Below are 20,892 nucleotides of genomic sequence, written 5' to 3'. Positions count from 1 at the left end.
TTTAGCTGTTCGATTCCAGGATCCAGCTATAAACCTACATGGTATGCAGATTCCTGAGGAACCAAGGAAGGTGAGACAATACCAGTTCTTCTTAATGTAATGTTGCTTTTTCTAAGTGGATGCCTCAATGACTCTGAGCTTTCTATTTCATTTTAACTGCAGAACATTGGCAGAGTCCTTGAAGTCATGTTAGATTTAAGACAAAAACAAAGCTCAGGTAAGTAGTAGGTAACTTTAGGCCCAGGCTGGCTGGGATCCCTGCAGTTGGCTTATTTTTGTTTCACATGCCTCAGATTCACTTGTTTCTGGTGTTAAAGTGAACACCATCACCTAAGGCTGAAGACAGTCTGTCCAACTGTAAAAGTACCTGAAGAGGGGAGGGCAACCTTATATTTTCTCTTTTAAAAAAACAAGGCTGAGTTACTGCCAAGCCACAGACTGACTGGGAGCCTCTGTCCTGCTGCCTTTCAGGTGTTCTTCCAAATGTTAGACCCATTATTTCTTATCCATAGGCAGGATGCAGATTGGCTTAGAAGCAACATGACACTAGAAATCCTGCATCACATAATCAATTAGCCCTTCTGCTGCTGGGTGAGAAGCTGTAGCAGCTTGAGGAGCTCCAGATGCTGGAAGGAGTTGCTGCAATGTGTGGTTGCTGCAATGTGAGCGGTGGAAGGCAGCTCTTCCCTGGAAATACGACAGCCACCTTCATTTCATCACAGCAGAAGCCCTAGATTTGGCTTAGTTTAAGCTGGAGGGATTTTAAGAAGATGCTGTGCTTTCACTACAGCAACTTGGTGAAGTCAGAAGATTTGCAATATAAAATTGCAATGTCAATTAATGACTAGGACTGCAAGCAACACGTTTTCAAGTTGACCACAACAAAACTGACACAAAAGCCTTAACACAAAACTTGAATTAACTTTATTTTCCCCTACAGTTGACAACTGGTCTGCATTGAGCTTTAAAGCAACAAAATAAAATGAAATCTCCAAACGACAGGGGCCAGAAATCCAGATTTAATTACCTTTGTGAAAATGTTGCAGCTGTAGTATTGGTCTGTATAAACCACTGGAGTCAAAAATGAGTTCATAAATCAAAAAAATATTCTACACCTTGGGAAAGAAGTCAGCAGTAACATTCTCACAGAACACTGTAAATTTACATTTTCTTCATGAAAGGTACATACTATTCTGCATTTTACATCAAGTTATTGATGCAAGTTTTGTTTCTATAAAAAGTTACAACCTGTGGCAGGAAAACAAACTGCAAAAAAACCCTTTCATTTTAATTAAAGAAAAACTTCAAGTCTGTATAAAGTTTCCTTACAGCTGGAAAGTGAACACGTTCAGTCTCCATTCATATTTTAGTGCATTTAATCTGACAGTTTTCACCACTTAAAAAAAACCAAACTGAAACCAGTATAAAAGACAGACAAAGCAAATAGCACTAGAGCAGGAATTTCTTCAATTGATTTAAGCACTCTAAATAAAAATGCAGAGAAACAGATTTCCAGGAACACTTCCACCCTCGCCAGAAAGGCACTGAGGGCTGAAAAGGTTTGCAAATCTTCTACCTCTGGTAGCCATAGAAAAGGGGTTTTGTATACCTGTCAACCTTCTTTTCCCCAATAACCAGGCTATACTTGCTTTACCAATGTAAACATTCACCTAAAATAGTTTAATTTCTGTTCTTAAGCACTAGCAGCTCCATGGTGCTCAGTTGGATGTTGTTACAGCATTCATTACTGTCGTTTCAGATCTTTCAGGAGGTTTACAAATTTAGCCCTTGTATCTACAGTGTGCAAGATTTGCCTTGTCTACCTTGTGAAATGACAGTGTAAGGCAGCAATACTGCAATCCCGTGTTGAACAAAAGCAGCTTGTCCAATTAATCTGTCCTGTCACCTCTTGTGAAAACTGCAGCTTTGCTTCTTACACTCCAGCTCAAAACCAGCCTGCAGCAAGAGTGAAAGGACATTGAAAGAAACCACTGAAAAAAAAATCATGGGAGTAACTTGTTTTGAAAGTTGAATTTGAGAGAGCTCTGCCACCTCTTTCTTGTTGAAAAAGAGTCATTTTCAGATGTCACCATTCCAGTTTTCATACTGCTGCTATTCAGCTGAACAGTGTTCTCCAGAAAAGATTGACAAGTAATGCATGTGCCAAGGGACCAAATTACAGGGTTCTTTGGTAAAGTCAGTCCAAATTTTCAACAGATTTGAAGGATAATATGTACCAATAAAAAAAATGCTGCTAGACTTGGATAGCAGCTCTGTCTTGCTTCACATTACAAATCTAAAACAGCTGTTCTCAATAAGCCAATATTTTTAATCAGACATTGCCTGAAAATTTTGTACAATAATCTGGACCAATGATGGTTCTGTACCCTCATGTTGCTGTGAAACATGATTTGAGCTAAAGGCAAAGACTGGTTATCTCAAGGACAACTGCTTCGTATTAGCAATCACAACAGTGTGTTTAAACTGTCTTCCTGTTGGGTCTCTTGCCTTTCTTTAAAATTAGTTTATTCTTAATGTAGCCACGCTTCCTTTTGGAGGTCTAAAAAGAAAAACAGAATAACAGGTATTAGTTAATGATTTAGTTTTGACCGCGGTTTAACGATGTGCATTCAGTGCCTGAGCTTTAGATTGATTTTTAAAGAGCTTAAATGCTAAACCCTCAAGTTGACATTATCCAGTTATTATTTTTAATGTTGGGATTGTTAATTCCTACCCAACAGTTGCTTTTGCCCAGGATGTGCTTTTGTAACCCTGTCTACCAGATCTGTAAAATTCTTTTCAAAGCATGTGCTGAGGCAGAATTAATAATTAACCAAGATGATAAAACTCTAATATGCCCAAAGAGCACAACTGGTATAAGTGTTAGTTTTGTTTGGAAACACCCTAGTGCAAAAGATGCAATATTTGATTCTCTTAAAAGTTAGGTAGAAGTATTTGCTCAAACCAGCATGTTATAAAAGGAAAAAAACTGAATAATCCCATTTTAGTCTTCTAAACTCTGCTGTTGGTCTGTAGGTGCTTAGTTAGCAATTCTTGCAGATTCCTTTATCAGCATGTTTTAGATTTTTTTTTTTTTAAGGTAGTAATGGGGGGAACATTAGTCTTGGTCATAGGTAAAATTAACTTCAAATTTGTGTACATAATTTGTGGCAGGTAGAATTGTACATTCAACACACCTGCCAGGAGGCAGCTGCTTCCTCCCTTGCTGCACTTTGCTGTGCTTACCAGCAGGGTCTATCATTATTTTAAAAAATTGCATTTAGTCAACATGACACCAACAACATGATTATAATAAAGTGAGATAGATACAAACTAATATGTAATATTCAGACACATATTGTATCTCTGAACTTGAGCAATGTCATTCCTAACATGACAGGAGATGGGCTGAATTTGCAGTAGGGAAGCAACTGCTGAAAATCTTTGGCTGCTAAGGAGCCCTTGGAATGGAATCCTAGTTTGGACACCTGCCCCATGCTCTCCACTGGTTCTCTGATTTCTTATTGGAAAGTAGAGCCTGTTTGCACTGCAGCACTTGGTGATGTGCCAGAAACTGCATCAGCTTCTAGACAGAGAATCTACACATCCAAGGCTCAAGTGGGGTCAGTGCACCTATCATAGATAAATACAGCCTTGCTTGTTACTTAAGAGCAAAAGTTACAGTGTTAAGTGTATGACAGGCACAATAAAGCTTATCAGTTGAAGATAAGTCTAGCTTCAGTGGCAACTCCCAAATGCCTTATTTTATATACTTCCCATCAAATCACAGAAATAAGCATCTTTAACATTCTCTACTTGCAGAGAACATTCTTTACTTCTATTTCCATGACACAAAGTAAGTCTACTGCCTATACTAGTTTGTTAGACAGGATTCTGGAGTTCCTTTTGCAACATCTATTTGAATATAGAAAACAGATGTTGTGTAGGAGGGGGCTGCTAACAGTCTCCCCAACTCCCCTGGGAACAGAGGTCTTTTTTAATAGGCTGAAGGAGGGCAGCACAACAAACACTTCAAAACCGTGAAGATGGCTTCAAGCAGTAAGCAGACAGACACTAAAGTTCCATCAACAAAAGTTTCATATTTAATTTATTTAATACAAAATTGCCATTTGTAAACTTCTAGGCATCACTACTTTCAAACAAAGTCAGAAAGCAACTTCCACATTTACTTAGTGAGCCATAGTTACTGAAACATGAATTGATGTACTTTAGAGATTATACTTTCAGTTACATGAAGACTTAAGAGTTGTAACAGCCAGTGACACACTCTATGTCCAGTTAGCATTCTGCCTAAAAAAAATCTAGCCTTGTGTCTTCACATGCTTTTAAGTTAAGCAGACAGTAAATTAACAATTATTACCAGCAGGCAGGTCTGAGATTGGACACTAACATGAACAGTATCCATAACATTCTGGCTAGTGGAAATATATAATTCACCAGCTATGTGATTGACTGTTAAAAATAAACTCCTGACCCCTTTCAGTTAGTTCACTGGGAACCCACCTTCTTTGACAAATACTTCTGTTTCGGTACAATGTTGGTTACTCTAGGTTTATGATCCAGTGTCTCTCTGTTGTCTAGTTGCTTGACCTTGTATATTCTAACAAGCCAATGCTCTGAGGTAAAGGCTTCCTCCAGATGTTTAAATTTAATGTCTTTGTTGCCTATCTCCGCATTGCGTGTACGGTCGAATCCTGGGGGTGTCCGAAAATCCAGCTATAAAAATTAAAGTTGCACGTTAGTTTGAGACAAAACCCAGAACACCAATCACTGCAAACTGTGAAACTTCATACTATAAGGCAATGCCTTCTACTGGCCCAAGTCAAAGGGTAACACTTCTCTTGCATTGGTTACTACTCCACAGAAAAACCTTTGAGATCCTAAGGGACAAATTCATTCTTATTCCTACAGCTGTCACAGGAGACAGTACTTAATGTCTCAGCAAAACTACCCTGTCTGCATTCAGAGATGAAACAACTGATGAACAGATGAACAATCTGAGGTGCAGCAGCCTGTGGTGGTTTTTCAGCAGAGCTTTGTCCTCTTGCCTATGCTGCAACAATTTGCACTTCCACGGTTTTGCATCCGATCCAGAAGTAGTTCACAATTCTCAGTTAAATTTGGCCCCACTGTGTTACAAGTAAAATCCACTGAAAAAGAGACTCTTGTGCTAATACATCAGAAGGAAGGGCCCCTGGTGAGGGCAACAAAGGAAAAAAAGGCAAAAGCCAAGCAGGTTTAGCTCCATCCATGAGTTTGGTACTCCCAAAGGAGAGTGACAACTGCTGCCCTTACTATACAGTGTAGTAAGTGTTGTTTTATACACTGATGTGACTTGGATGGAAATCACGTCGTTTCTGACAGACATTAAACAGTCAATTGTTCTCCTTGGGTGTTGCTATTACAACAAACAAATCTAAAGCTCTCTGCAATATCACACTTGATGCTTTAGTGAGCACACAGCACAGTACAATCAAGACACTCATCTGGGGCAATGTGAAGGACACCAAAAATGAAGTAAAAGTGTGGGTTAACAGCAGAAATGCTTTTTGCTAAAGGTTATAAACAGCAGACCATGACTGGATGTGTTTTAATTTGTAAAGCTCACTCTTACTGCAGATTCTGCTACTACAAGCAATGCTTAATTTAAAAGATAGAAAATACATCAAAATGGTGTTTGTTTTCTCACATTTCAGTTAAGAAGTTGTAGCACTAACCTGCATCTCTCCAAATCTGTAATAGGACATTTTATACATGAGGCAGTTCAGCAAAGTTGGAGAGCCTGCCTTGTCTACCCGGAATTCTCCCTGAGGGGTAAAGTAATCACTTTCCTTTTAAAAGAAAAGAAAAGACAAAGAGTCAATGCAAACTAAAATCTTAAGGTACTTTCTCATTCCTCCCCCCTCAAAGACCCCTAAGAATCTCAACTGGCTAGTACAGTTTCAAGGCTGATTTAAGGTAACCTTAAAATGAAAGAGATGGTGCTCATTAAAGGTGAAATAGTTGCAAATTACCTGCTTGTAAATGAGACCCCAATGGACCAGTTTTCATAAATCTGTACTTTTGTGCTGTTAAAAGTTTTGTCACATCACTCTAAGTGGTTCTGGAAAAGTTACCTCAAACTGTAAAATTTAGTTGGGCCTCTATTCTTTAGAAAGGTGACAAACACTGTATTGTTAATACACGAGATCTGCAGGGTCACTATAAACCTCCTCCGTGTTTAAACAAAAAAAATTCTGCCATTTTCATCTCAAGTACAAGATGAAAGTGTGCACATGGGCTACTCCCTTAAGCCTGTGCTCAATATCTAGGAGTTTTTGTTAGGCTTAAGAAAATATTACTACAGACTTTTGCAATCTCAGAGGTGTTTGAACAGCTTAAACTCTACATGAGTCAATATTAACACTTTCACTCATCTCCTACTATTACAGAGTTTGAAGAAATTTGTAATATTTAAACAGTCTGAACGCTCCTACTTTTTTCAAGCATGTGATGATGCACAGAGAGACATACAGACAAGAATTACAGAAAAAAAATCCTACTTTTAGTATCATGCAAAAACGTGAAAAGCTTTTGAAGCTTTCAGAATCAAAAGCATTGAAAGAAACTGGGCTACAAGCCACTGCACTCCTACTGATCTAGAAAAACAACCCCGGCACATGTTTCAAATAAAATAGCAATAGAGTAGTAATCTCCCTCCAGTGTAGTGACCACTCCCAGACAAGTGATAATATAAATAAAAGTTTTTTTAAAAACCAAAAAGTAGAGATTCCACTTACCCGTATATCTTTGGGATGTTCCCCCTCTGCTATTCTCACCATCCACAAGAACTTATTAATATCATCACCAGAGTAGCCAATCACACCACCAAAAATAATCAAAACATAATCCACATCCAGGCTTCTCATGATCTCGTATGCTGCAGACTCATTTGATGACATTGCCTTTCCCACCTGTATCATTGCAAAAATACCTTAAATTTTTGAACAGCTGCCTATTGAACAGCACCACAGATCAATACAGCCAGACCAATGCTCCGGAATCCTATGCCATGTGCTCTAGGGATATCCTGCTTGAGCAGGGATATTGGACCAGGTGTGACCCACTGTGTTCCCTTCCAGCCTGTGGTTCTGTGATTTCTCTAATACCTACTTGTCAACCAAAGCAAACATTTTCATTCTAGATAAAAAAAACTTGTGAATATTTAGAAACTCAAAAGCCTAACCTAAACTATTTTCTCCTCTGTAAGAGGAATGCTGCCTGTTGAAAAGAGTGTTTTGAGTATGAAATGTAGCAACAAGGGTTTTCCTTTTGGGACACCTACATATTTTTCAAGTCATAACTGTATTACCAAAAGTTCAAGTGTTGCAGAAAATACCTAATTACAAATTAGGTATTTTCAAAGCTTTAGACACAGCCCAACGTGTAAAAATTATTTAAAATGTGATTTTTTTTCCTAAAGCTCTGTCCTTCATTAATGAAGCAGCCAGTGTGCATTGCACTAAGTAGCATACAGGCACCCTCAGCACTGAATTCAAGGTATATCTACACAGAGAAAATGTCAGAATAAAACTTCTCAGAGCTGTATCCATCACCTCTTGTATCCTGGTCACTTCCCACACTTAAAAGAATTTGGTCAGCAACTGGCATACAGTTCAGCAGTTTTGTTTCCTCTTGAAGCTCTTGTACATAAGGCATAGTAAGGTATCACTGTAGTCTAAGGGAGTAACTGCAATATACATAATATTGCATCTGACATGGTGACATTCAGCTAAGAATGTAATTGGAGAACACTAAGCTTAAGCAGCAAGCTGTCAAAAGACCAAGAACCTCAGCTTCTTGGCCATTACCCTAATTAATGTGAGGTTATTTGCCAGATTCCTATCTCTGCGCAGGAGAAAATCATCTGGACACATCTCCAGGCTATGCCTCATTTACAGCACAAGTGCAGGTATTGGCCACAACATACATTTACTGCTTGGGTCCCCCTTTATGGTGTCTTCGTTCCAAAATGTAACTTGACAATGCAGCAGTCATACTCGAGAGAATGCCTTATTGAAAACCATTATTGCTAGTTGCTGCAAAGTGTGTGGTTAGGCAACACAGAAGACTTCCAAGTCTCTATTCACAAGATGCACCCTTTGTCTTGGTAGAAACTGTGAGTTTGGATGCAGTATGTGCATTTCTACCTCTTGTAGCAGAGGAAGGCACACAGAGATATCAGAGCTCCATTAAAACACACCAATGCTGTCAGGTCCATAACCAAATTATAAGCACCTCAGAGTACATGGCAATGCATGTTGAATGACATTAGACTGATACACCATCAGCACAATTTCCCAAGCTTGCTTCTAGCTGAATGTGAGTTTCCTGCCCTGTAAAAAGTGTGGATGTGCGATCTCTCTTCCCCCAGTACACATTTTTTTTGGGAGACTATGCTCAAAGCACAGCTTCATTAATTTGTTGGCTTTGTACACTGCTTTTTGGCAGATCTGGTCCAACAGCTGTACTCTGTATACTGACAAGACAGAAAGAACACAAAAAACTATCCTAATTTCTTGAGCCCTTCCCTCCCTTCTGCCCTTGTAGCAAAACATTCTGGGAAGAAATGTGATTGATGGTGAGTCATTGCACAGCACAAGTTGCCCGATGCGGTGCCCTGTAACTGCAGGCAATGCTAACCACCCTGCCTTAAGCACATGTACAAAGCTTAAACTTATCCTTCAGAAGTGAAAGCAATTAAAGGTGCGGACATTTTATCTATCTGCAAATTTGAGAAGAGAGAATTGCATTCAGTCTGCTACACTTCCACAGCTAGTCATAAACAATCACTTCCTGTGAGTTCCCTGAAGCCTGAAAATTTGTCATGTGGTTAGTTTTCAAATGCCATTCAAAAATCCACTCAGCAGTGACACTGCTGAAATGCAAAGATCCTTATTTTGAGAGGCCAGTAATGCAGAGGTACCAGCTGTTACAGCAATAATCCCAAGGGGAATGGTTACCTTAGGTTCTGTCTATCCTCCCCCAAAGAAAAGAAGAGAAACTTAAGTGGAAGTGAAGTTTTGGAAGCTTCAAGTAAACAAAATGAAAACTCTGAACCAAAATTGATCCCTGTACTTGAGTTTTAACAAATGAAAAAAGTATGTTCCTTCCATGTTTGTGTTTCTCCCTCTATGCAATCTCTCCTTAATATCAATCACCCTAAGAGATGTCTGCAACTTCATACTGCACTGCAGTGTAAACAATTTGGTGTTTCTGCTCCACAGAAAACTGCCAGCCTTACCAAGGCGATGTGACTGTTGTTCCAAGTGTTGTTATCAACCAGGGTTGTCCGGTTGGCCATTCCTGCTATCTGATACCCATAATCCCACCACGACATCACTCTGGCATGCTCGTCTGTGTTCTGTCTGAGCCAGTAATAGGCTTCTCTGAAGTCATCCAGGATGTTCCGAGTGCTGGAAAACAGTTCATTTTATTTGCACCTGTACAAAAACTACCAACAAATTAACTGCACCACGGTAAGTCTGGGTTTACAAATAATTGTGAATCTGGGTTTTCTTATGAGTTCAGCTACCTTTGAGGGATTTTGTCACCAGCAGTTGTAAGTTTGAACTCTCTGACAGCTGAATATCAAGAAGCAGAACTGCTTTTGAAGACGTGACTAAATGCATTTCCAGTCAAATATATATTCTTAAACAAGTTTTCCCAGTTGACTCCAAGGCTTTTTTTTTAACCATCAATTTTATTTGCTTTAGGTAGGATTATTTTTATATATTTCATTAAATATTTCAGAAAATGTTGTATCTTTTTGAAAATTAGAGTATGAATAATTTTTTATTCGGGTCACAATTTCTTTATATAATAAGCAGTGATTTAAAGAAGGTAAAGCAAATTACTAATGCAATGGCAGTTAAAAAGGCATTTGTCCTTCAATCACATCAGACTGTAGACCTTACTTACCCATCATGGTTATAGGAGGCGAGAACCACGCTGGGGCTGGAGTATGCATTGCTGGTTACCCAAGTACAGTGAACAGCAAACATCATCAACAACATCAGCATCAGCATAGTCACAATGTTTTTGATATTGGGACCCAGCCCTTCTTCTGTTTTTTCCTGCTCAGACACATGTTTCCTCACTTTGCCTGCCTAAACAAACACAAATGTATCTGTTATGGCAAATTCTATCATCCTTGAGATTGGAACCCAAGTTTTCTAACTCTTGCTTTCTCCCCTCACCTTATCATACAGGTTGCCAGGATTCCTTTTGTCATCCTCATCACTGCTGTCTTCTATTGGTGGATTTTCCCTCTTCATATCATCACCCAAATAACGCTCAAAGACATTGGAGAAAGCAATTGCTGACAGCATACAGACCACTGGAGTCAAAGTGAGCATCAGGCGAACCATCACTCCAGCAAAGTAAACAGCGCTGATTGCATACAGAGCAACTGCAAGGAAACACATCTAATGGTGACACTTAGAAAATAATAGTCACTCTGACTGCACACGTACATGCACTCCATAAAACTGCTTCTGGAAGTGGGTTGAGCATCTGTGTGTATAAAGGCTTGAGTGTGCATCTTGCATTTCATTACTTTTCAATTTACAGACATACGGCTGAATTAATGCTTATCCCTTTGAAGCCTCAAACCCTTCCTGAAATTCACTTTGACAACTGTTAACAATAACACAACCCCATTTTCAATATTCATTAGTAATGGGTCAAAAGATATATTATTAGTGAAATTTAATGTTACACATCAACAATACTACTGGAATTACAGGTAACTTCATTCAATTAAAAAAGTCAGCTCTAGACCAAACAAGTCATTAGGACTGAAAAAGCAAAAGGAAGTGTTACAATTTCATGTAAATATTAAATTCTGATTTCAGTTAGAGGTACCTGTGGACAAATTGGGGGCTTGTCTACATTATAATTCTGTACAGATAAATAACATGATATTGTGAGCCCTATTCCTGAGCAGTATTACCTCCACTTTGTCTTCCACAAAACATAAACCAAGATTTTCAGAATACTACAAAACATTAAGAACACATTTATTGGAAAGGAAAAATAGCCTAATCAATCCTGTATACACTAAGTGGGAATATCCAATAGTGGTTTCCTTGTGGTAGACTCCTTGTCTGCTACAGTTTAACAATATCCTCTTGTGAAAGATCTGCCACAGAGATCAAGGGACACTGATCTATCAGATTACATCATGTAAATATTTCCTACACTGTGGTGAGGGAGTATGGCTCTGCACCCTTACTTATAGGTCTCTTTATGCTGTGTTAAATGGAAGGAGCAGCCTTCAGTAGGAGGCTGAAAGCAAGCTGCCCAGCACTGGTCTTGACACTCATTCACTGTAAGGCACACAGCACAGACTACCTCAGAGTAAACATTCCTACTGCCCATACACAGTAGCCAAAGAGGCAGCTAAATTAGCCTGGAGCCTCCTGTCCCTGTAAAAGTCCAAGACCTGAGCGATCTTCACTCCCCCATATGGGTTACAACTGCTTACAAGCCTCATTCAAAATCAGAAGCTGGTTTTCACAATACAGCTTTGCACAAAAAAAATTTGTCACTGACATAGGGAGACCCCGTACTTCCATTTTGGCTTGTGCCTTATCTAGCACTTGTTCCAAAGCAAGAGATTGTGTTCACTAAAATAGCAGAAAACCTGGGAAGCAAAGGTATTTTGAATCATTTGGGATGGGATGAGTGCCAGACACCCAGAGAATGGGGACCCTGCCTTTGCACTGAGCTGTTCTCCTGGCTGACTTGTACTGTGGAACTGTACCCTGCTAGAACATGCAACTCTAGCTGCAGAACTGAACACAACAAATGACTGCATCCCACCTCCTGGGACTACACTCCATCACCATTTCAGCAACCTCTGCACTTCTATAGACTGTTTTAAAGACTGCTGGATGCAGGAAACTCTTAATGACCACCTTTAAATACATTTAAACCATATTTTAGAAGAAGCCACATATCAGCTTTGAGTGAACAAAACCAAAGTAAAATCAAGTTGAAGGCAAAATTTTTCAAAAAAATTTAAAAATATTTTCTCTTACCAAAGACTCTTTCATCATTGATGTTTTTGATACAGAACCACAGCCCTGCTGGGAAAGTACACACGAGAATATGCAGATCAAAAAAGAAGGAAACCCATGTTGTAGGCTGATGCTCAGACACAGAGGCAATGATCGGGATGTGAATTTTCGCATACCTTTTTTAAAAAAAATTCAGTTCAAATTATTTTGAAAAGATAAAATTATTAAAACTTGTAAACATTAGGAATTCTGAAATTCATCTCAAAGGAAGCATTTCAATTTTAAATGGCAAATGCCCTAATCAGCAGAAATCTCATAAAATTCTTATACCAAAGAAGTCCCCAGACCTTACTGTATCTAAGAAACATTTGGTGTACAGTTATTTAAAACAATAATTATTTCCATACTAATTAAGACAATGAAAATTATGGATGCTTCATTTGTTTACAGCTAAATATGAAGCCAAATTCACCAAAATGAAAACACACGGCTATGGAAGCACCTTAACTTAGTAAAGAAAGTTACAGAATTAAATACCAGATCAGTTACTGATGCATACACATTCTTTCAGATGCTGAAAAAAATCAGGCCTTGTCTACACTTGCAAACACATGTCATCTAAACAACATGTCAAACACTCAGTGCAGACAAGGACAAAACTGTGCTCTATATTACAGACAACTATACATATGGACCTAATCTAGGGTGCTACCATGATTGAATGGTGAGGTATCAAGCATATGTCCTTTTCTTCACTGAGATCTAGTTCTCATTCAAAACTGTGTTCTGTGTTTTAACACAATATGTTTTTCTAATGTAGACAAGCCCTCAAAAGTTTGATACTTTGTGTATATATATATCTATATCTATTTCTATATATATACAGACAGGCAAAGAACAACAGCATCTATATATTCCTCAAGTAAATCTGAGGCTTCTTTACGTGACATCTGTTCTACTACATTTATTATAGAGCTGAGACAGAATCCTGTATGAGCTGGATTTTGGAGCCTGAAAAAAAAAAGTCTGAACTGCACAAAGTTTGAAGTTTTTCTATCCTTGCTTCAAATCTTAAAAAAAAAATCTACCAACTGAATTTCACTTTAAAGTATTTTCACTTTCCATTTAATTTCTTTTCTCTGGGTTGACTAAAGAATCCAACATAGTATTTTCAAAGGTTAACTAAAAAGAAGATTAACAAGATTTTTACCTGTGAAAACAGACATTAATAGAACAATTGTTCAAAGTAGACATCTGTATATACAAAATAGATGTATGAACGTAATACAGAGGCAACATGCAAGATCATATGTGCAACATTTTTGTGATTTTGTGCAATGTTGCACAGTGAAAATAGTCTAAGGCTCTTAGTAATATTTAAATGTGTACTGAAGTGTTGGAAGAGCTTTCAGTTATTTTATGCTGACATACACACTACCATTTCATATAGAAAAAACGTATCATTACATATTCAAAGACTTGCAAAGAAGCAAGAAATTTCATAGAGAAATTAGTGAAATGGTTGTAAAGATCATGAAACAACTACTACAAATGCTCTCTTTAGAGAACTGATTCTCCTTGACTAAAATACTAAATGGATTTGGGGATGAGGAGAGTAAATGATTATTAGTTTTCAGTAAAATGCTACTGATATATAAATCTTATACCCTTACTTACCCAGTGTCCCACAATGAATAAAATCTGCCACTCCAAGGAGCAATATAACCTGAAAAAGAGAAGGAGGAAGAAAAACCTTTTTGCTGCCTAGGTTTTTAAATGCAATAATTTTTCTACTCCCTTGAGTTTTAACACAAACCCAAAGAAATTTTCATTGAACTTGTAATATATGTGAACCATACCTACTGCATTAGGCAGGCTATAAAATCTACCAACCATGAAGCAAGCTGGTTTTAGAACACACTTACAGGATCACATTGTACTTGTTAAGTACAATCTGAGTATCAAGACACGCACAGTTCCAAAAGTCAAAGCAATGCAATACTAAATATTTCTCAAATAATATGACAGATAGCAAACTATACTCTGTGAAGGAATATGAGAAAACATAATTGATAAGAAAGTATTTCATTTTTCTGAAATGTCAGAGCAGGAAACTGGGAACAATATAGTCAGAACACAAACACTAAATGAAACGCTGGTTTCCTCTTATTTCTCTCCTGGTGAATCTACTTGTGGCATGGTATATAAAAGCTGCTATTAGACATGCTGATAAGCTTTACATATTATTTTATAAAACTAAGCTTTTAGGTAAGTCAAATATGACAAGATGAAAAGAAACAGTAAAATTCTAAATTAAATACATAAATTATTATTAGAAGTTATTAGGTGATTTTAAAATTTTTATTTCACTTTCTTTGCAAGTGTTTCAGCTCCTCCTGAAGTCAGATACAGACAAGGAGAAATAAGGGAGGGTTAAATCCTTTCATTATTACCCATTTTTTGTGCACAAGTCAGTAAGTCTTCCCTCTATCTTACATTCCAAACTAGTGTAATCTGATTGAAGGGTTTAGTTTAGTATCTAAATATTTAGATACATTTAAATATTGTGGTTAATGTTCTAATTTGAGACATAGTTTTCTCTTCTGTCTTCAGTTGAAAACATTGCTCCCAATCCACTGCACGCTCATGAAGAAGGAGCTGTCAGCAGAAAGGGAACTACTGGCTGTGATTTTCTCTGGATGTAGACAGCCTTCACCTGAGGGTGCTGAAGAGTTGGCCAACATGAGAGCTATGCACCATCTTCACCTGGGTGATAAGGGTGCCTGGTGCCTGGCTACTGCTGCACTTCTAGGCAAGGTGGGAAGTTGTATGTGGGAATCTACAGGGCAGTAACCTGAGCTGCTGAAATGACCAGGGAACACAGCCTCCTGAAATACATTGATAAATGTTGCCCTCATTGCTCATTTATAACTGAAGAAGAATGGACAGGACAAATGGACCATTTGACTGGTTGAAAACTGGCTGTCCTGATAAGCTCAAGGTAGTACACAGTGGATGGGGGTCCAGATGGTGGCTCACAGAAAGTAAAAATATCCCAGAGGCCAAAAGGAACAGTGCTGAATTGAAAAGAGTGGCTGACATGCCTTGTGTCAGGCAGGACTTCAGTCCAAAACCTGAAGCTCATTCTTCCAGATGCTGCACCTAGGATAAAGGGTCCAGATGTGGGCACCCTCTTCTGCAAGAGGATTATTAAGGAAATCGAGAGAGATCAGAGTGCTGTGAAGTGGTCAGGAACCCGGATCGCACAGCATGTCGGAAGCTGAGGGAACAAGGCCTGTTCCAGCTGATGAAGCAGGGATACTGATCACTGAATTTCAGAAGATGAAATCAACACTTCCCAAGAACTGCAACAGAATACGTATTTGGCTGCCTGCTGAGATTAGAAGCCAATTTTTGTTTTGATATGCCAGTCTGAAAACTTTGCTAAGTTATGCATGGAAAAGCAAATCAAACCACCATGTTTTAAAAGCTTTGAAACAGAGATACTAAGAATTCTTTTGGAATAATGCTATCATAAGTTACAAAAATAAAACTGCTATTAAATAGTCCAAAATGTTGAAACAACTACTTTAGGCTAAACCAAATGTTGATCATCTGGCTTACAAGCTGTAAAGGTAAATGAGTTTCACATTTATTTACCTGTGTATGTCAAATAGATGACACTCAGGAATACAGTACCAGCAGCTAGTGAGACACCCAAGAAGAACAATGTCTGAAATTCTTGCTTTGTTAATCTGTCTCTCAGATACTGCAAAAATGCATAAGCCTGCAGGAGTGCAAAAACACCTATGGAAAGAGGAAAGTACTTGTTTAAATGCTCAAAAGCAGTACAGCTGTTAAAAAACCCAGCATATTTGCCTATATTTGAATTGGAAAAATAAACATAAGGTACACCCTAACATCTGGAAAGTAGTAAGACATCATCTTCTGAGAAACAAACTTTAATACATAACAGGGATGACACTTTCTTGCAAAAACAGGAACTTCCAATGAGATAAAATATTCTAAAGGACAGAATCACCTGAAAACCAGATTGCATTGATTATGGCAAGAATACAGGTTAACATACCTAGCTGGATGTGGTAAAAACTTAAGACCTACTTCAGGCAACACACAATGCTAACACATTAGCAATATATGCAAACTAAGCTACTGAATAAAACAGGAGAAATTAATGAAAGAAAAAACTAAACCAAGTAAGTATTAAGCCAACTGAACACCCGATACTCTTAAAAAGGCTGGTCAGAGTTGAACATTAAACCCAGAACTTGGACATGGTATTTCAGTTATTTTTTCATTTCACGGTATATAATCAGATCAATTCACTGATGAATTCTTTCAAAAGTGAAAATCCAATGCTGGCTGGCAGAGGAATAATATAAAACAAAAGTGCATCATCTTTCTTCAAATTAACAAAGAATTTGAAGTACATAATGAAATTCACTAGTTCTGAACTCCTAGAGAAAGACAGAAATTCTATTCACTAAATAAATGTAATATTCTTCAGAATCCAAATATGGCTTGCTAATTTTTTTATTTTTCCATCATATTCCGATTGTTGCAAATCTCCATTTTGAAAGTATTTTTGTGTTAAACTTTAATGATGGTCTCATCACTGTCCCTAATACATTTTGGTAAGTGACTAAATGTAAGAAAAAACCTGGGGAATCTATAACAAACTGAATTATATCAAACAGTGCTTGCAGTTAAACTCAATGTTAGCAGAGGTTATTGCTGTCAAGAAATGAAGATGTCTGTTTGCCAATAACTACTGAAATATCAACTTAAAGAAATCAAGAAAACCCAAACAAGATTGAAATCAGTTATTTAAAAATCACCCTCCTGATTAGTAATTTAAGTAATTTGTATTTAGCCCGCTTTGAAAAATTTCAGAAGACTATAAAACCACATCATTCAGTAAAAAAGTGTTACAAATAAGGAATGTTTCAACTGTACAATGTGTGAAGGCAACATTGTATTGCAAACCAGCAGAGATTATCAATGTGTGAAGTGCTTGTCAGAATGCTAATTAATCCAGTCTTGTGGAAGCATTTTACCTCCCTTAGCTCACAGGAAAAAAAGATAATGTGTCAACTGGAAAGAAAACTTCCCAACAGACACTAAAATTGTACCTCTTCCTTTAACAATTTGCTTTGTTAGCCTGTGTTTTTTCTACTACAAGGTAACAAAGCTGCAAGTGTTTGAGGTTTTCCTGTGATAAGCAGGCTGTTGGATGCAGACATTTCATTTTCTTACCTGCAGCTGCCATGTGTTCACTTGTTCTAATTGGCTGAAATCCCACAAAAGGTATCTGCATCGATAATATTAACCCCACAATGTAGAAAGTGCTATATGCTAGAAGACAAAAATATGAGGAGAGGGGAAGAGAAAGATGGGAACAAAATTAATACACGTTTGAAAAAGCTTTGGCTCCATCTTCAAAGAGAAGTCCATCTTCTTCCCTGACTTCACTGACAGCAAAACAGAATGGCACTATGCTAAATATTTCAGTCATCCTAATTATTTTTTTTCTTCTTTGATAAAAAAAAACCTGTCTATTGCAACTAATTTTAGTGGATGTAGCAGAGTAATGTTCTTTCTAATTGCACTGTTTTTTCTCCTCCTTGGAAAATAAGCCATTTATCTAAGATTCTCCAGCTTGAAAAAAGTTCTCTTTCCATCCTGTTTTTGAGAGCCATGGATGTGAAAAGAGCTCTCAAATAACAAGTGACATAGGAAGCTTCTATATGAGGAGAAACTGAATGGACCAGACCTCAAAAAAGCAAAACATATAAGAGTCCACTACTTCTTTAGAAAATGCAAACAGGCATCATTGTTCTTTATTTAACACAAGAGCAGAGGGAACGCAAGAAACAGAACAATAGAATAAAAAATCAATATTAAGCATATGTATTGATATGTATCAATCCTTGGGATTTATAACCCCCCTGGAAAATAGAGGCCAAAAGCATCATTAATATTAATATTAACATTAACATTATTATTATTATTGAGTTCTTATTGCACATGCATTAACATTCATATACTTTATGGGGTTTTTGGTCCTCAATATTACAGGGTGAAAAAGAGATGGAAGGGAAAGATAAAAATATCAAATCTGAAAAGCCACGAGACTGATTACATTTGAAGTACTCAACCAACCAGTCCAAATGAAGTTCTGTTCTTTCAGTGGCAAACAGCAATAACCCACCTGTCAGATTTTTTTAACTTCTACAAATCCTACACTATTATCTGGCTATAGATAGCCTGGATCTTACGAAGAGATCCCTGTTCTCTTAGAGTCCTTTACTAACCTCCAGGAGATCAGGAGGATTCTGGGGAGTGCATCATTGAGCTGGGGTGTCATTTCCATAGCACCTATGAAGTCTCACTGAGGGATTATGCTCGCAGGGCACTGAGTTCCAAACCAGTCAGAAGTGACAGGGATGATATTTCCAAGCATTTGGTCTATTCTTTGAAGCACTTATATTGCACAGCTTGGCCTAGCTACTCAACTATGCCTTCTTAAGTCACTGAAATGCATTTTTCCTGTAGCAAGCTTAATTTTTGAAGAATTCACTACAACATAAATCATTTACTGTACCAAGCAACCGTTACAACACTGCCATCCTGTGGAAGTTCAATGATTGGCATAAATCACTACATTTCACATTTGTTATACTACTGTAAATCATAATTTTTAAGCCCAATCCTGCAACTGCTAAACTTGCTATGTGCACTGCCCACCCCCACCCCAATCCCTTACTTCCACTTCTCAAAGTGCTCAAAAAGCTACATACTGCCTGGTTCTGAAAATATTTTTAAAAAGGTAATTTACACAACATGACAATTCTAGGAAGGTAGAAACATCAAGATGATATATCATCACAAACTTTTCATGTTCCTTTATATTCTACAGTTTGCACAGTCTTTGCAAAAACAAGGAGTTAATTTTGATTCATGCTGTTCTTATGGTTGTAACTTTGACCAACTCCAGAACAAAACCATTCTGACCTACTGTGAATAAAGTGATTTTAAAAAGAATTTAATTTGCAGTACACCACACAAACACAAGAAAGACCTGCTGGAAAGCTTCTCCAGAGAGTATAATCATATCATTGGCCACATATTTTCAATTAATGGACTACAATCACCAGAAATAAACACTCAATCTGAAATTTTAGACTACTGAAGCAGTTGATATAAATATATGCCTGTTCACTGTTTGAATGATAAAATCCAAGACATATAACAAGGAATTACTGAAATGAAGTTTTAAATTCTGGAAGATCCTCAAGTGTTTTATTAATATCCTGATAATTATACAAAACCTAAAAAAATGGTATGAAAAACTATAAAACTGAAGTGTGCAAGCATAACATAAATATATACCCTTCCAAGTGTAAAACCATTTATTTTTGAAACACATGAGAAACTAGAGAGACTATAATAATAGAAAATAGTATCAATGGTTTCTGTATCTGAATAAAGAGGTTTTCACCTCTCTGCTAATACACTGGAATTAGCTTGTTCATAATGATTAAACTAGAGGATCTGAATGAAAGGCACTGACCAATGTGAAGATGAAAAAATAAAAGCACAGTTTGAGCTTTCAAATGGAGGTAGCATCATCACTATTGATGCCAAATCGGTCAGAAGTTATCTGGCTAATAAAGTCATCTGCCTTCCAGCCCTAAAATACTTTAAAATTGGAAAACCCTTCACATTCTGAAAATTTTTACTCATTACATGATTCTGAACTGCATTCCCAGATATATCAGTCATGCTCCATTCTTTGGTGTATGAACACTCTTATGAGAAATATATACCAGGAAACCACCACTATTTAAAAATAATTTGGTTCTGCCAAATAATGGTCTCTACCTTTGTTATGTTGGATTAAATTTAACAGCCTTTATAAAATGGCTCATGCTAGCTTGAAATAAATTTAAACAACTGATCTAGAGATTAAAACCCTCAAAATTCTCCATAATAGTAAAAACAAATGTAGATTTTACTAGCAATTGTCAGATAACAATATTTTTCAAAAGTTTTAGCTGCTTGTGAGTAGTTTAAGAATTATGAGACTGCTGCAGACACAGTAGCAGTTGCAACAGAAACTCCCAGAATATCTTTATTCTCCCTGCTTCAAGGAGCTTTTGTAAACTCTTCTCCATATATGAATAGTTTGGAGGTGAAGCACACTTGAATTTCCTCTCAGAAGTGCTTGAACATTCTTACCTGTTTTACAAAAACATCCTGTTAAACAAACCTAGAAATGACATAGTAATGTGAGATGTACAGACTTCTCTAGGGCTTCCTATGAAAGCTTAAATTGAGACAGCAGTTGCAATGAAACAGCAGAGCAGTGATCACATTTTCATTCTGACAACTCCATGGCAGCACATATCCCTCACTGCTGAAGGGCAATAACATCTCAAAACACTGTAGCTATTTGCAAAACAAACATCTGCCAGACCCTTTAATTCCTATGAACATGCAGTACTGTTTTCCCCATGTGAGTTCAAAGACTAGTTAAGTTAAAGCTGAAAAAGTAGGAGCACTTATTCTTTATTGTTTCTGGCCACCATATTGCTTCAGGATTTTATAATTAGTTGATTTCATTTTCTCTTGCCTAATTCACAGAAATCAGAAAATGAAAATATTCAATGAAACAATTATAAAAGGGAACAAGATAAATTGCTTTCCCCTTAAGTTAGGAAGAAGTAGTTAATGAAGAAGTTAAGTAATATTAACATTAAAAATTAAAGATGGGTTAGAGTTTTTC

At 37.3% G+C, this 20,892-nt stretch overlaps 1 protein-coding gene across 1 annotated transcript in view; it reads right to left on the bottom strand.

Moving 5' to 3' along the window:
* Nucleotides 1-901: 901 nt before the first annotated feature.
* STT3B (STT3 oligosaccharyltransferase complex catalytic subunit B) overlaps nt 902-20,892 on the bottom strand; it is a 51,247-nt gene continuing 31,256 nt past the window's right edge. Inside the window, exons 6-16 of the mRNA XM_015617799.3 lie at nt 17,361-17,459; nt 15,744-15,890; nt 13,761-13,809; nt 12,105-12,259; nt 10,260-10,471; nt 9,982-10,169; nt 9,305-9,476; nt 6,801-6,974; nt 5,739-5,852; nt 4,525-4,737; nt 902-2,560 (exon numbers count right to left, since the gene is read on the bottom strand). Of these exons, the coding sequence (XP_015473285.1) occupies nt 2,480-2,560; nt 4,525-4,737; nt 5,739-5,852; nt 6,801-6,974; nt 9,305-9,476; nt 9,982-10,169; nt 10,260-10,471; nt 12,105-12,259; nt 13,761-13,809; nt 15,744-15,890; nt 17,361-17,459 (1,604 nt within the window). The 3' untranslated portion in view covers nt 902-2,479. The remainder of the gene's footprint in view (nt 2,561-4,524; nt 4,738-5,738; nt 5,853-6,800; nt 6,975-9,304; nt 9,477-9,981; nt 10,170-10,259; nt 10,472-12,104; nt 12,260-13,760; nt 13,810-15,743; nt 15,891-17,360; nt 17,460-20,892) is intronic.

Source organism: Parus major, chromosome 2 (assembly GCF_001522545.3).
Source record: "Parus major isolate Abel chromosome 2, Parus_major1.1, whole genome shotgun sequence".
NCBI classification, from domain to species: Eukaryota; Metazoa; Chordata; class Aves; order Passeriformes; family Paridae; genus Parus; species Parus major.
This window is presented reverse-complemented; position numbering and strand designations above follow the sequence as displayed.